Raw genomic sequence first — 18582 nt, forward strand, 5'->3', positions numbered from 1 at the left:
AAACCTCTATCGGTTTCTCTTTTTTTGATTCTGCATCCACGTCTATTTTTTCAAACAATCAATTGAAATTAGATTTCAGGCCCATAAGTAGATTCAAATTTAAATTAAATAGATAGAATCAAGTAAAGGAAAAAATAAAAGTCCTTGGTTACAAAAGGTAGAGAAAGACACTGGAAAAGATTGAAATGAGTAAAAGACAGGTAGACTAAGGGACAAGGAAAGATAACATACATCGATCACGAAAAGTAGACAGAAGTTACGTAAAATCGTCGCTTTAGCAGTTAGTGAGACGCTGTAGTTTGGTTTGGTGTGGAGCCTGCTCCAAAGTCAGTGCACTGGTTACCCCAAACTTACGGAGATAAGTAGCTCCAAAGTGTGGGTGCTATATTTTTCTAAACTGCGCAAGCAAGGAAATGTGTCGCAAGCGCCGCTTGTACAAAATGGCTCGTCTATAACGTTGATTAAACTGTTCGGCCTGTTCGGGGTAATGGTGCGTGTTGGGTTATCGGCTATACCAAACTGTTCTCCGTGAAAAGATAGAAAAGTTCTATCTTTTCCTATTCAATTTCTATGTTTTTCCTTATTTCTACTCCCAGTCCCTTTTGGCTCAGTGGATGTTTTTTTCACCAATAGAAATCTGGAAATAAATCATCTCTGGATTGACAGAGTTCCTTAAAATAAATTATTTAAATAAAATCATCAATAAATATTCAAAAAAAATTTCAGAGAATTCAAGACAATTTATTCCCAGTGATGGTGTTTATTCATGGGGGTGGATTTGTGAAAGGTGATATAAGTTCTAAAAATTATGGACCCCAATATCTTCTGGATCGAGATATTGTTCTAGTAACAATTAATTATAGGCTAGGAGTATTTGGTTTTCTTTCAACTGGAGATAATGTAGTCCTAGGAAATATTGGATTAAAGGATCAAGTTTTTGCATTAAAATGGATTCAAGAAAATATTAAAGCCTTTTCTGGAGACCCAAATCGAGTAACTTTATTTGGAACGGAAGCTGGTGGTGTTTCTGTAAATCTACATGCACTTACTGAGAGTACTGATGGTATGAAGAAAATAAAAAGAATTAATTAATTTAATTAATAATAAATGAAAATACAAATATACTCAATTTCTGATGAGTAAATTAACCCGCCAAGTGCGCGTTCATATTCTTGGGATTTTATTTCCTAAAATTAAAATTATGAACAATCGAAAAATTCATTATTTAACCAATTTTCTAATATTATCTCTTTTTCAAATTTTTGAAACAATCTTTAATAATTACGAATTTTGAGCATTTGAAATTTAAAATTTCTAAAACATAAAAATTTCCAAATGTTCAAAATTAGGTAATTTCAAATTTGAATAAAAGAATTTAATATTCTAAACCTTCAAAATTCAATTAACCTGAAAACGTTCTAATAAACTCTTGAATTTAAAATTCTTCAGGTTTTAAGAAATTGCATTTATTAAGGTAAATTTAAATCGCTTAAGAACTAATAATTTTTTAATCGCTAATTAAACATGTATATTTTTGTTTGAAAATTAATTTATTTTGATTAAAAGTCGCCTCTCAAATAGAAAACCAATCTTTTTGGTTGAAAATTCAACCACTTGTTCGAAAATTTATTCAATTTTGTTAGTGTTCAACTATTTCGTTTAGTAAAAACTTAGGCATTTGATCTTATATTATTTTTGTTATTAAACATTCATATTTTCAGTTGTAAATTGAACTGCATGGTAGAAAAATAATATTTTGTATAAAATTAGTATTTTAATTCAACTATTTTTAATTAAAAATTAACATCTTTTTTTTTTGTTAAAACACACATTATTTTATACATTTTTGTTGATATTTTATTTTTTTCAAATCAATTACTTGGTTGAAAGTTGAATTGCTTTGTAAAAAATTCCTTTTTTTTAAGATTCATTATTTTAGTTCGCACTTCAAGCCAGAAATGAACTTATATGTTAAAAATTCATATTTTTGTTTAAAAATTCAATTACTTTCGTAAATGATTAAAATTTTTGGTAAATAATTAAACTATTTATATGGAAACTTAACTAAATTCTTTGAAATCCATTTTTTTATTAATTTTTTTTATCTAAAAATGTAGCTTTTTACTTTTGTTTGAAAATTGGTCTATTTTGGTAAAAAAATTAATCATATTAGTTGAATATTCATTCTTTTGGTTGAGGATTTGACGATTTCGCAAAAAATTCATCAATTTTGTTGATAATTAATCTTTCCTGTAGAAAATTAATCTTCCTGGTTAAAAATTAAACATATTTATTGAGAACTGATTTTCATATTTGAAAATTTAACTATTTTGCTCAAAAATGGTTCTGTTTTTGTTTGCAAATACGTTTTCTTCGCTGAAAATATTACGATTCCATTTTTGGCTTAAAATTGTTTTTTCTGGATGAAAATTTTTGTATTTAGTTAAAAATTCGTCTTTGGTGGTCAGATATTAATTTTTTTTTAATTCATCCGTTTGGGGTAAAAATGCAAAAGCTTGGTTAAAGATTAATGTGTTTTTGGTTAAAGATTCAAGTAATTTCTCAAAAATTCTTCTTTTTTGTTAAATTCAGCTGCTTCTGATTAAAAATTTAAAATTTTTGTTGTTAAAATATTAACTTTTGTATGTTTCGTTAGGAATTTATTTTTGCAGTTAACAATCAACATATTTGTTAAAAATTCTTCTTCCCTGTTTGTAAGTCAACTTTTTTCTCAACTTTTTTTTAAATTTGTCATTTTGGAAAATAACGAAAATGAGACTTTTTTTCGAAAATCCAAGTTTTTTAGCTGAAATATTGTCTTTTTCTGTGGGAAATTCGTTTGTTTTCTTCATTAAAAAGTGACCTCTTTTGTAAAAAAAATTCAACTTTTTGGATGAAAATTTACATTTTTCGTTAGAAAATTCGTCTTTGTTACAAAATTAACTTTTTGACTAAAATTAATCTTTTTTGGAAAAAATTCAACTTTTTGGGTTTCAAATTCATCTCTTGGAAGAAAATAAATCTTTTCGTCTAAAAATTGATCTGTGTTGGTTAAAAATTCAGCTCATCAGTCAAAAATTAAGTATTTTTTGAAAGTTTAATTATTTTATCGAAAATTCAACTATTTTGAGAAGATTATCTTTGTTGGTCGAAAGTTCAACTGTTATTTTGGAAATTTTTTTTTCAATGTAAGCTTCGTCCTTTTAGATTCAAAAATAAAAATTAATTTTTTTGTTGATAATTCAACTTTTGTGATTCAAAATTTGTCTTTTGGTAGAAAATTGATCTTTTTGGTTAAAAATTAATCTATGTAAATTAAAAATTCAGCTATTTGAGTCCAAGAAAATTTAACCATTTTGTCGGAATCATCTTTTATGGTCGAGAATTCAACTGTTTTGTTGAATATTTATCTTTCTCTATAAAAAAAGTTCGTTATTTTTTCAGAATAAATAATAAAAATAAAATTATTTGTCGAAAATTCAACTTTTTTATTGAAAATTTGTCTCTTGGTAGAAAATTATTCTTTTTTGTTGAAAAATAATTATTGTACATTGAAAATTCAGCTATTTCGTAAAAAATTCAACTGCTTTTTCGAAAGTTCAACTATTTTGTTGAAAATTGAACTATTTTATCGAAATCATATTTTTTGTCGAAAATTCAACTGTTTTATTGAAAGTTCGTCTTTCTCTATAAAAAAAATTCGTCATTTTTTTGGATTTAAAAATAAAAATTAAATTTTTGGTCGAAAACTCAACTTTTTGGGTTAAATATTTATCTCTTAGTAGGAAATTAATCTTTTTGGTTGAAAATTAATTATTGTAGATTGAAAATCCAGCTACTTAGTAAAAAATGCAACTACTTTTGTGAAAGTTTAGCTATTTTGTTGAAATATAAAATATATAGAACTAATTTTTGAAAAGTTATATTATTTTTTTAAAAATGTAACTATTTTGTCAAAGTCATCTTTTTTGTTGAAAATTCTAATTTTTGTGTTTGAAATTTTGTCTTTGTCGATAGAAAATTCGTAGTTTTTTATCAAAAAATAAAAATCAACTTTTTTGTCAAAAATTCAACTTTTTTCTATACGATTCGCCTTTCGGCAGAAAATCAATGTTTTTCATTAAAAATTGATCTTGGTAGGTTAAAAATTCAGCTATTTAGTAAAAAATTGAACTATTTCTTAAAGTTACATTATTTTATTGAACTATTTATTGACCATTATTAACTATGTATTAACTTTTTATGTAACTATTTCATCAAGGTTATTTATTTGTCGAAAATTCAAGTTTTTAGAATCAAAATTTGTCTCTTTGTAGAAAATAAATCTTTTTAATTAAAATTAATCTTTTTTGTTAAAAAATTCAGCGTTTTGGTAAAAAATTCAACTATTTTCTTGTAGTTTCAATTATTCTATCAAAAATTCATCTATTTTGTCAAAGTCATCTTTTTTGTAGAAAATTCGTCTTTTTCTATAGAAATTATTCTTTTTGAATTAAAAAATGGTAATAAAGTTTTTCGTCGAAAATTCAACTGTTTGCGTTGTAGATTCGCCTCTTGGTAGAAAATTAATCTTTTTGGTTGAAAATTTATCTTTTCGAATTAAAAAATCAGTTATATGGAGAAAAATGCGACTCATTTTTCAAAAATTAAATTTTTTTTAATGAAACTATTTATTCAGATTCATCTTTTTCAGTCGAAAGATTAACTGTTTTATTGAAAATTGATCTTTTTCGATAAAAAAAATTGTCTTTTTGGATGAAAAATAAAAATGATCTTCGATTACAATTTCAATAAATTAACACGTATCGTGATTCAATTATTAATTATATTAAATAAATGTCTTAACCTCTATTACTATTTTTAATTAATGGCTATCTTTTGACAGGGCTTTTTCACCAATTCATAATTCACAATGGGAACGTAAATGCTCATTGGGCATATAAAAACAATACAAAATTCGAATCAGATGTGAAAAAGTTTTCGGAGGACTTGGGCTGTAAAGGCAAGAAAGATGAACATCTTATCACCTGTTTGCAATTTAAAAACCCTGAACAACTATTAAATGAAGCAATGAAGAACGATGATTGGGGCTTTCCTCAACTACAATGGATACCCACAAATGAACCAAATTCGTCGAATGCTTACTTAACTGACGATCCATTGAAATTACTCAGAAATAATAAAATCAAAGATTATCCTCATATTATCGGAAATGTATACGACGAAGGCAGATATTTCACTGAAAGTATATATTTTCGAATTTTTTATTTAATTTATAATTGTTCAATTAATAATCATGGTTTCATTCATAATAATTTAATTTATAATGATTTTTCAAATTATAGCCATTTAAATTATTATCATTCCTGAATTCATAATGATTTTTCAATTTATAATCATTCTTTAATTTATAATCATGCTTTCATTTGTATTCATTTTTTATTAGTCATTATTTAATTTATTATTACTGTTTAATTTATAATCATTTAATTTATTATTATTCTTCGTTTTTAATCATCGTTTTTTTGTTTATTACTATTTAATTTCTGATGATTGTTTTATTAATATATTTATATAATATATATTCTTTCTTGGTCTTTTATTAATCATTCTTTAATTTATAATCATTTCAATTGTAACCTTTTTTTTGTTGACCAAGAATCGAACCTTTCAGAACGATGAAAGTAACCGAAGCAATTTTGTTGCATAATTTGGTTTTTTAATGTTTATGCTGGTTAGTAAATTTAATTTCGAATCATGCTTCCATTTATAACAATTTAATTTATAATCATTCTTGATTTTTTATTAATCATGGCTTAATTTATAATCATTTAATTTCTGATCATTTTTAATTTATATTCAGTATTCAATTTTTAATCATTCAATGTATAATGATTATTTAATTTATAATCATGCTTTCATTTATAATAATTTAGTTTATATTCATTCTTTAAATTATAGACATTTCATTTATAATAATTTTTTAATCTATAGCCACTTTTTAATTTATAACCATTTATTTTCTGATCATTATTTTTTATATATTCATTATTCAATACATTATCATTTTTGTTTTTATTTATCATTTTCATTTTACAATCATTTAAATTATAATCTTTTTTTTTGTTGATCAATAATCGAACTTCTGAGATTGGTGAAAGTACGAGGGTTGTTTGATAAGTCAGTGACTTTTTGAATAAGAGATTTTTTTCCGGCAAATAAGCATTTTATTTCGTCAACGCCATCTATGAATACTCTTATTAAATCTTGAGCAAGCTGGGTCTTTTAGTTTGTGTTTGACAGCCACTGAAAGCACATAACCTCGTGAATTTTAACGAAAATGGAAAAATGTGAATTTCGTGTCCTGATTAGGCATTTTTTTTACGTAAAAAACTCATTGCTGAAACAAAGGAAAGGCTTGATAAATACTATGGGAACACTGCATCATTAATTTCAATGGTTTAAGAAGTGGTTTACTGAGTTCCGTTGTGGTCGTACCAGCACAAGTGATGCCGGACGTTCAGGTCGTCCAAAAGAGGTCATCACGCCAGAAATCGTCGATAAAATCCATGGAATGATATTGGACGAGAGGAGAGTGAAAATGCATGAGGTGGCTGAGGCTGTAGGCATCTCAATTGAGCGGGTATATCACATTTTACATGAATATTTGGACATGAAAAAACTATCCGCAAGATAGGTGCCGCGATTGCTCACACTCGACCATAAGCGCAACCATTTGACCACTTCAAAGGAGTGTTTGACAATGTTCAACCGCAATCCGAACAACTTTTTGCGCCGTTGTGAACGAAACGTGGATCCATTACAACACACCAGAGACCAAGGAACAATCGAAACAGTGGGTTTCACACTGCGTACAGTCCCATGTTAGAGAATATAAACTTAGTAAAGTAACGGAGTGGCGCCATCTATCGGAGATAGAAAGAACTACAGCTCTAATACGGCAACCCCTTCACCCCGCTCGTCCAACATACCATGCAAATTATAATATATTTTTTTATTTATATTTACAGGAAGAATAATTTCCGTAAACAAACCATTTTATGCAATATAAAAAAACATGAAATAGCGCATAATAATAAATTAATTGAGATTTCTTGATATTGCATGAAATGGTTTGCTTGTGTAAATTATTTTTTCCATAATTCTAAATGAAAATGATATTTAAATAGCGACATTAAGCCCAACACTTGAGTAACACTCCGAACAGATCGGTCTCTTTTTTAATTTAAAAATAAAAATAATGTAAATTTCTTTCAAATAGAAAATGTAAATAATTTGCAGACGTGATTAATGTAATCACTCACTCGTTATTTACATGTCCGCCATGTTCTTTTATTCCTGATCTTCCCCTTCTACCACACAAGCATCAACACAGACGCCACCTAGGGGAAATAAAAATCACTAAAACTCTTTCAGGTTTTACTTTTAGCCCTAAAACTGCACCTAGTGTGGTGGTTTTTTTCGGGTGAACATACACCAAAGAAGGTGGGTCTGTCGGCCAACAAGGTCATGGCCACCGTTTTTTGGGACGCACGCGGTATTATTCACATCGATTACCTTCAGAAGGGTAAAACAATCAACGGTCAATATAATTAAGAGCTTTTGGAGAGATTCGATACTGATTTGAAGAAAAAACGACCGCAATTGTCGAAGAAAAAAGTTCTGTTCCGTCAGAACAATGCACGGGTGCACACGTGTGTAGTTGCGATGGCAAAAATCCATAAATTGGGCTACGAACTGCTACCTCATCCAGCATATTCTCCAGATTTAGCCCCCTGCGACTATTTTCTGTTTCCAAACCTGAAGAAATGTCTGGGCGGTAAGAGATTTGGGTTGAATGAAGAGGTCATCACCGAAACAAACGCTTATATTGAGAGCCTTGAGAAAACCTATTATTTAGAAGGAATAAAAAAATTGGAAACACGCTGGACTAAGTGTATCGAACTAAAAGGAGATTATATTGTAAAATAAAACGCTGTTTGCCAAAAAAAAATCTCTTATTCAAAAATTCACTGACTTATCAAACAGCCCTCGTAACCGAAGCAATTTTGTTGCATAATTTGGTTTTTTAAAGTTTATGCTGGTTAATAAATGTAATTTCTAATCATACTTCCATTTATAATAATTTAATTTATAATCATTCTTGATTTTTTATTAATCATTACTTAATTTATAATCATTTAATTTCTGATCATTTTGAATTTATATTCATTTTTTAATTATTAATCATTCAATGTACAATGATTCTTTAATTTATAATAATTAAATTTACAATCACGCTTTCACTCATAATAATTTAGTTTATATTCATTTTTTAAATTATAGATATTTTATTTATTATCCCTCTCTAATTGATAATCATTTACAATTTTTGATCATTTTTAAGTTATACTCATTCTTGATTTTTTAATTATCATTCTTTAATGTATAGTCATTTAATTTATTACCATTTTTCAATTTATAATCATTGAATTTATAATAGTTTTTTTTTTTTAATTCACAATCATTTTTCAATTTATGACCATTTAATTTCTTGTCATTATTTAATATATATTCATCATTCGATAAATAACCATTCTTGATTTTTTCTCAATCGTTCTTCAATTTATAATCATTAAAATTATAATATTTTTTTCCGGTTGACCAAGAATCGAACTTTTGAGAACGGTGTAAGTAACTGAAGCAATTTTGTTGCATGATTTAGTTTTTTGATGTTTATGCTGGTTTAAAAAATGTAATTTTTAATCATGCTCTTATTTATAATAATTTAACTTATAATCATATAATTTCTGATCATTTTTAATTCAAAATCACTATTTAATTTTTAATCATTCAATGTATAGTGATTCTTTAAGTTATAATCATTATTTCATTGATATTGATTTCTGATTTTTTGTTAATCATTTTTTAAATTAAAATCATTTATAATTTCTGATCATTTTCAATTTATAATCATTCTTGAACTTATAGTCTTTAAATTTATTATCATTCTTTAATTTATGAAAATTTTAAATTTATAATCATTGAGTTTATAATAATTTCACTTATTATCATTCTCTAATTTATAATCAACCCAGTGGGCACAAAGTTTGGCGACGTCTTTACGACATCGTTACGACATCGTTACGACAACTTCACGACATCCTATGTCCATATCGTTAAGGTGTCTTTACGATATCGTAAATGAGTCGTATGATCTGACGATGTCTTTACGATATCGCAAAGACACCGAAACGACATGGACATAGGATGTCGTAAAGTTATCGTAAAGATGTCGTAAGGACGTCGCCAAATTTGGTGCCTACTGGAATTCTTCAATTTATAATAATTTAAATTATAATAATTTTTTAATTCACAATCATTCTTTTTTTTAATAAGAATTCGAAAAATTTTGACAAAATCCAATTTTTGAAATTCCCTCATTCTCCCTGACTTTTTCCCGACCAACTTTTCATTTTTTCTTAACCGACATAAATTTATATTTCAGCTATAAAAACAAACTTACACATTGGGCTTAAAATTTGGCGACGTCTTTACGACATCGTTACGACATCCTATGTTCATGTCGTTTCGGTGTCTTTGCGATATCGTAAAGACATCGTCAGATCATACGACTTATTTACGATATCGTAAAGACACCTTAACGACATGGACATAGGATGTCGTAAAAATGTCGTGACGATGTCGTAAAAACGTCGTTAAATTGTGTCCTCACCGCGTACACTTGAGAGATCAACACATAAAAAAAGTTCATCTAAATTTTTAAATTTGCAAAACAAAAGGATGAATTATTAATTGCAAAAGAGTTGATTTTTTAAACCAAAAATAAGAATTTTTAACAACAAAGATATTTCGAACCAAATTTTTTATTTCTAAAGCAAAAAAAATACCTGATTTTCTGTAAAAAAGATTTAACCCATCATTTGATATTTCAACAAAAAACATGAATTTTTATTAAAAAGACGTCAATAAAAGAAGTAAAAAGTAAGAGAAAGAAGTCAAGAAAGAAAAAACGTTTATAAAAAATTTGAAATTTTCATGCCAAATAGACGAATTTCCAACAACAATATATTTTTGTATCAAAAAATGTTTTTTTTTTAACCAAATAAGTTTAATTTTTAACTGAAGAAAAGTGGTTTTAAAATAACAGTTAAATTTTCATTACGTGTATTTTCAACTAAATAATAACATTTTCGTTTTTATTCCCGTAAGCATTACTAGTTTTAAGGTTCTTCAATTTCACTAGAATTTTACTGCAGCAAACATAACGATTTTTCTCGAAAAAATTTTTTTTTGTAAATAATTAATTTTGTAATTGTAATTTTTTTAATTTGTAAAATTTTTGCGCCTGTGACATGCAACGCGTTAGGAAAAACTATTTGCCGAGCTGAATTCATCCGGAGCGACGTCACAGCACACCGGGTGACTGTAGGCCGGCATACACTGCTAGGTGACACGTTGCATTTTACAGACGCAAAAACATTCAATTTTCAAATACAAAAAATAACAAGAACAAGAACACTTTTCGAAAAATTCAAAGTTCTCTCTCTCTCTCCTAGAATTACCTTTAGATAATGGGGTTAAAATATTACATCAAACAATACTTTTTTGTAGACGTATTATGTATGTAGCTAGAGATTGACTTGATTGGCTACGACCCAGTGGGCACAAAATTTGGCGACGTCTTTACGACATCGTTACGACAACTTTACGACATCTTTACGACATCCTATGTCCATGTCGTTTCGATGTCGTTGCGATATCGTAAAGACATCGCCAGATCATACGACTTATTTGCGATAACGTAAAGACACTTTAACGACATGGACATAGAATGTCGTAAAGTTGTCGTAAAGATGTCGTAACGATGTCGTAGAGACGTCACCAAACTTTGTGTCCACTGGGGATTAAACCGGAACTAGAAATGAAGAAAAGCACGCGATTTTCAAACCAAATTTTACAATAAATTCACGATTTTGAAGAATAAAATCGACATGTTGGGCAGTATATGCCTGTGACAACATTTCAACACAGAAATGTTTTATAATAATAATAATAATCCTTTGGTTAAGTTGGTTAAGCGCCCGGACTTCATGCTAGAGGTCCGGGGAATGTCAGTACCTCTGGAAATTGTTCTACGTACCTTTACCAAGTTTCTGGTGGTTCGGAGCCCACCTTAAGCTGTAGGTCCCCCCATTGTACTCTTGGCTGCATCTAAGTTCGTGAATACAAAAATAATAAAACTGAGCTTTGCCCAATATGTCAAATAAGGCACATCTTAATTAACGAGCCTCAGTGGCTCAGTTGGTTTGACGCTCGGTTTCATCTCAGAAGTTCAAATTCATCTTTTTGGTTAAAAAATAAAACTTTTCCATTTCACCTTTGGTTCAAAATATACAATTTACCTTATTTTTAGTTTAAAATCAATCTTTTTTTTAAGATTCATCATTATAGTAAAAATTTAATTTTTTGGTTGAAAATTAATTTTCTTCACTAAAAATTTAATTATTCCCATTTTTAAAAATATTTTTCAGTTAAAAATTTATGTATTCTGTTGAAAAATCATATTTTTTTGTTAAAAAAGAACTTTCCTGCGTAGTTAAAAATTCGCCTGCTTGGTTAAAAATAATTTTTATGGAAGATTCGCAGTTTTTAATTAAAAAATCAGTTTTTTGTTTGTAAACTCATCTGATATGTTTAAAAATTTTATTTCGATTGTAAATATTAATATTAATTCTTTCTATGATTCCTTAACCAGGAGAAATTATGTCAAAATAATTTTATTATTTTCAGATTATTACGGGAATAAACCAAACATTTCCAAAATTAGAAAGGCTGCAGATAAATTAATTGATGGTGCTGCCAGTTATTATGCAACTCCCAAAAATGAAGCCCAATTCAAGGCAGCAGTTCATAAATATTATTTTAACGATTCTCTCCCCACTCTGGATGAATTTTCGGTATGAGCTATCATTTCTATTTTATTATTTACAAAAAATAAATTTTTTATTATAGGTAGAGGTGTGCAAAAAACTTAATGTTTATTGAATAAATTAGCATATTTCTAAGAAATTCACAACTTGGGGATTTTTGTGTTTTTAATAACAAATTTAAACTCTAAAGTAAACAAAAACATTATTTTGAATCCAAATAGGCCAAATTTGTTCGAAATTCAGTAAATTAGGAGATGGATCCAATTAGGATCCAAAATGGATCCAATTTTCAAAAAAAATCAATCAATTAGCGGGACTCAGAACTAGTTGATTTTCCAAGTTTTTTATCACAAATTGAAAAAAAAAATTTAATTTAACAAAATTTATTTGTTATCCAAATTGACTGAAATTGTAGAAAATTAATTAAATTATTTTTTTTTTTATTACAATTTTAAACTTAAAAATGAACAAAAAAATTATTTTGTGTTTAAATGTGCCAAATTTGTAGATAATTTAATAAATTAGAAGGTATCCTCGAAACTAAGAATTTATGGGGGTTTTCGAGTTGTTTATTACAAAATTACACTCAAAATTTAAAAGCATGATTTTTTATTAAACTGGGCTAAATTATTTAAAATTTTGAAAAATTAGCAGATTTCTACGAGTGTCATGCCTAGAAGGTTTTTGTATTTTTTGATGGCTCAAGATAGCCCAAATTTTTTTTTAAATCAATAAATTAGAAGTTTTTCATGAGACTCAAAAAAAGATTTTTTCCTGGTTTTTGGAGCCAAATTTAAACTCACAATTAAAAAAAAAATTCTTTGTATTAAAACTGGTTAAATTTGTGGAAAATTCAGTAAATTATAATTTTTTCAGATTTCTTATCATCAATTTGAGATCAAAATTAAAAGGTTTGAAATTTTTTATCAATATAGCCCAAATTTTTGAAAAATTTAATTAAATTTTTTATTGCAGTTTAAAACTCAAAATTAAAAACAAATATTTGTGGCAATTCATTAAATTAGAAGATATTTACGAGACACAGAATTATGGGGGCTTCCGAGTTTATTATCACAAAATTAATCTTAAAATTTGAAAAAAATTGATTTTATTTAAATGGCCCAAACTTTTGGAAAATTCCATAAATTAGCAGATTTTCATAAGAATTAAAAAAAGTATTTTTTACGTGTTTTTGAACACAAATTGAAACTCAAAATATAACAAAATTTATTTAATTTATCCCTTCTTTTAATTATGATTATTAAATGTAGAAGAGATAAGTGTTCAAACAAAATAATTAATCTTCCAAGGGAACAGTTCAATTTTTCACCAGAAGGGGAAAAAACAACTTTTCCACAAAATATTAAATTTTTCGAATAGAGAGATAAATGTTCAAATAAATTAATAAATCGTTGAATAGAATAGTTAAATTTTTAGTTAAAACATAAATTTTTAACCAAAAAACAACGATTTTTCAAGAAAATAGTTAAATTTTGTACGAAAGTCGTTAATTTTCAACTAAGATTATACATTTTCAACCAAAAAAGGACTAATGAAAAATTAACTAAATAAAATTTTTATATTTTCTGTTAAGAACATTATTACTCAGAATACACTGTATTACTCTTTTTACACTGTATTATACTAGATTCCTCAGATCACACTGTATTATTCAGAATACACTGGATTACTCAGATTACACTGGATTACTGAGATTACGCTGAATTACACTTTATTACTTAAATTACACTGTATCATTCCAATTAAACTGGATTACTCATATTACACTGAATTATGTGGGATTACTTAGATAACACTGGATTACTCAGATTACACTGAATGGCTAAGATTACATTTGATCAGTCAGATTACACCGAATTACACTGGATTACTCTGCAACACTCAAATTACACGGGTATGCATATATTAGATTGGATTACTCAGATTATACTGGAATAAACTGTTTTAAAAAGATTACACTGGATTACTCAGATTACACTGGACTAATCATATTACACTGGAATACACTGCATTTCTCAGATCATGCAGAATTACAGTGTTTTACTCCGATTCCTCTATATTACTCAGATTACACTATATTACTGATATTACACTGGGCTACTCATATTGCACTGATATTCACTAGATTTCTTAGATTATACAGAATTGCACTGTTTTACTCAGATTCCACTGTATTACTCATATTACACTGGATTACTCAGATTACACTGGACTACTCATATTACACTGGAATACAACGAATTTCTCAAATTACACTGAATGGCACTGTTTTACTCAGATTACACTGTGTTAATCTAATTTAACTCGATCACTCGTATTTCATTGGATTATATGGGATTGACCAGATAAAAATTGAATACTCAGAATAACTGGATTGCACTGAATGACTAAGATTACACTGGATCATTCAGATTATAGCGAATCACACTGCATTACTTCGATTAAATTGGTTTACACGAATTATACTGGATTTCAATGTTTTACTCAAATTAAACTGTATTACCCAGACTACACTATATTACTTAGATTACATTAGTTTACACAGATTATACTGGATTACACTATTTTATTTAGCTTACACTGTATTACTTAGATTACTTTGGATTACTTGGATTACAGTGTAACTAACTGAATTACTCAGATTACACTGGACTACTCATGTCACACTGGAATACACTGAATTTTTTAGATTACACTGAATTAATCTGTTTTACTCAAATTAAACTGTATTATTCAGATGTAAGTGAATCCCCTGTATTACATTGAATTCTATGGGATTGCTCAGATAACACTGAATTACTCAGATTACTCTGGATTGCAATGAATGACTAAGATTACACTGGATCATTCAGATTACATTGCATTACACTGGATTACACTGAATTACTCAGATTAAATTTGTTTAGACGGATTAGACTATATTACAATGTTTAATCAGATTAAACTGTATTACTCAGATTTCACTAGTTTACACAGATTATACTGGATTACACTATTTTATTGAGTTTACACTGTATTACTCAGATTACACTGTATTACTCAGATTACACTGGATTACTCAGATTATACTAGTTTACACAGATTACACTGGATTGCACTATTTTATTGAGCTTACATTGTATTACTCAGATTACGCTGTATTACTCAGATTACATTGGATTACTCCGATTACACTGGATTACTAAGATTACACTGCAACATCCTAAATTTTTCAAATTACACTGGATAACACTGTTTTACTCGAATTACACTGTATTATACCGAATTTCACTCGATTGCTCAGATTACACTGGATTACTCGGAGTACTCATATTACACTGGATTATACTGAATTACACTCGATTACTCAAATTATACTGGATTACTCAGATTACACCGGATTAACAGTTTGGATAACCGAGTGGTACAACGGAAACTTAATTTCATTTTGATCAATTTTGAATTTTGTTCCACAGATGCTTGATGGATACAGTAAATTGATGACCGATAGTTGCTTCTTGTACCCAACGGTAATGTTTCTTCACAGTTCAAATCCAAATGCTGTGAGTCATTTTTATCTTTATTCATTCGGCTACCAAGGCAAGGAGGGTAAGGTTCGAACAGATAAAGATATTTTTAAAAATGCAACTGTTCACGGAGATTGGCTTCGATATCTGTTTCCCATGAATCGTACAGAAATTGATAAGGCCGATATGCCTTTAATAGATTTAATGGTCGATCTCTGGACATCATTTGTTACTTATGGGTAATTATTGACTCACTAGAAAATTCCTGGATCACAAAATCCCCGAACTTGAAGAATTAAAATTTTTTTTAATAATAGATAGTACTTATTTATTAATAATAAAAGAAACAAATATTTTTAACAGAAAATTCATTTTTAAGTTAATAGTTTTTGAAAATTATTGTTTTAATTTTAATTAATACTGTAAAAAATATTTACTGTGCATAATATAATTAAATTTTCAGTTAAAAAACTAATTATCTACAACAGGCAAAAACGAATTTTCAATTCGTTTAATTTTGTAATAAATCAATTTATGTTATTTCAAAGTTTTTGCCTTTTTTGACTGGAAATGTGATTTTTAACAAAAAATTTAAGTTTAAATCCAAAACAATCAAAACAAAAATGTATTTTTTACAATATAGTTCAATTTAAAACCCTTCTTACTTGGTTTTCCTGTAGAAAAACTATTCTCATCGAAAAATATAATAAACACTATTTTAACAGAAAAAAGAGAAAGAAAATTATATCTGAACTTATTATCTGAACTAAGATAACAGATCTATATTAAACCAAAAAATTGCATTTTTAACCAAAAAGTTGAGTTTTTAACCAAGAACATTAATTTTATACAAAAATATGAATTATCAACAAAATATATGAACTTTCTAGAAATTACTTTGATTTTTAACCACAAAAGATGATTTTTTAACTTAAGAATTCAAGTTTAAACTGAAAAAGAAACCCTTTAAGGCAACCTGAAACAGTTAAATTTTCAGTTAAAAAATTAATTTTCATTGTTATAAAATATTCCAACTAGAAAATTTCCGAACTTAAACAATTGAAAAATATTGCTATTAAATAAATAAATAAATTTTTATATAACAAATAAAATTTTAATATAATTCTTTTAATAAAATTTTTAATAAAGTTTTAATAAAAAATAAAAAAATTTTAATAAAAGTTTTCTTACAAACTTCGCCGGATTCAATTTAGCATTGATTTACCTCCAAGATTATTTTTTATTTTATTTTTTAAATTAAAGTTGGATTTTTGAGAACGTCTTTTTTTTGTCTTTTCCTTAAAATACTATGCGCATATTCGAACAAAAATTTTCTTCCAGAAATATATATTTTAAAATTATTGTTACTTTTAATTCAAACAATAATTTTTTTAACTTCATACTTAAAATAATCCTTTCATAACAAAATTATTTAGTTTATTATTAATGAATAAATTATATTTATTAAAAAAACATTTTTTTAATTGTTCGAGTTGAGGATCTTTATGATTCAGGAAGTAACTATAATAATAATAATATTATAATAATTAATTTCTTCTCAAATCTCTCTCTAAACATTATTATTTCACCGAAAAAACTAACGACTCTATTTTTAGATCAAAATTTTTCATTTTTATTTAAAACATAAATTATTTGGTTGAAAATTCATCTTCTTGGTTTAGTTTAAATGTATTTGATAGAATAATAAACTATTTGTTTGTTGAAATTTTAATCTTTATACTTTTCGTTGAAAACTACTTTATAAACAATTAATCAATTTTTGTTTGACGCTTCATAATTTGAGTGAAAATTCGACTGATTTGTTCGTTAAATAATAATAATAATAATTTTTTTAATGCAACGCTTTTGTAGAGAAATCTTCGTTCCTGTTTGAATATTCAACAATTTAGCAGAAAAATCATGTATTTTATTGAACATTTGTAAACTTATTTTTTTTAAATTGAAAGTTTAAAAATTTGTTTAAAAATTAATTTTTTTCTAGAAAGTTTAATTATTTTGTTAAACTCATCTTTTTTCTCAAATTCGACATTTTTATTTAAAACTCGTATTTGTAGATTAACAATTTATCTTTCATATTAAAGAAGTCATCTTTTTTTGGTTAAAAAATTAACTTTTTTGTCTGGAAATTAACTTTTTAGTGGGAAAATCAACATTTCGATCTAAAAATTGAACTCTTTTTTAAAAAATTCATCTTTTGGCTTGAAAATTTAACTATTTGTTTTAAAATTTAGAGTCTTACGTAATATGTGGACGCTCTTTTAGTCATGAAATTTAATAACTATTAAATTTCTTTATATTTATTTAGGAGACCTACCTCGGTAGCTGTGACCGATTCTGATTTTTGGGAGCCCCATGCTGAAAGCAATGGATATTTAAAAATTGCTAAAGATGACTTAAATTTAGATGTAACTCTGGAACACAACTTTTATCCTGAACGCATGGATTTCTGGAAAACGAATGCTGTTTAAAGCTAAGACGTTGTATTTTTAATCCAAATTAAAATTTTGAAACATAAATTATTTCCAAAATTTTGGAAAATGAATAATTCTGAATTTTCGACAATTAATAAAGATTAAGCATTTTTTCATCAAAGATTTTTTTAATCGAATTTAACAAAAAAAAAGCCAGTACCGGCCATAAAAAAATTATCTCTACCGACAATAACATTTTTGGGAACATTAAAAATGAGAAAGACTATTTTTTAACAATGCAGGATTTTTCAATTTTGTTGAAAAACTTAATTATTTCGTTATATATCCAGAAGTTTTGACGAGGTTCAAAAATAATTTAAATCTGAAGAAAATTTGAAAAAATAGATTGAGTGGCAGTGGGGCCACACGGCACAAGTGGGGCTTGTATAGCGGTGAAATAGTGGGGAGATCTTTTAAAAATATTAGAAAATAATATAATACTTGTAAAGCTTTTTAAAAATATAAGCCAAAATGAAGATTTTTAAAAATCTGCAAAGGTTACAATAGAATAAAAGCCTTTTCTTACGATTTCTTGCAACATTTTAAATAATATTTATTATTTAAAATTATCCTAAGAGAATATTTGGAAAAGTTTAATATACTTAAAAA

General features: G+C 26.9%; 1 protein-coding gene across 1 annotated transcript in view; it reads left to right on the plus strand.

Annotated features, from left to right (window-relative positions):
* The window catches only part of LOC117180312 (esterase E4-like), a 30736-nt gene extending 12718 nt beyond the window's left edge, over positions 1 to 18018 (plus strand). Inside the window, exons 3-7 of the mRNA XM_033372742.1 lie at positions 727 to 1063; positions 4886 to 5245; positions 11815 to 11981; positions 15431 to 15720; positions 17808 to 18018. Of these exons, the coding sequence (XP_033228633.1) occupies positions 727 to 1063; positions 4886 to 5245; positions 11815 to 11981; positions 15431 to 15720; positions 17808 to 17970 (1317 nt within the window). The 3' untranslated portion in view covers positions 17971 to 18018. The remainder of the gene's footprint in view (positions 1 to 726; positions 1064 to 4885; positions 5246 to 11814; positions 11982 to 15430; positions 15721 to 17807) is intronic.
* The last annotated feature ends 564 nt before the right edge of the window (positions 18019 to 18582 follow it).

The sequence above is a fragment of the Belonocnema kinseyi genome, chromosome 9 (assembly GCF_010883055.1).
Source record: "Belonocnema kinseyi isolate 2016_QV_RU_SX_M_011 chromosome 9, B_treatae_v1, whole genome shotgun sequence".
Lineage (NCBI taxonomy): Eukaryota > Metazoa > Arthropoda > Insecta > Hymenoptera > Cynipidae > Belonocnema > Belonocnema kinseyi.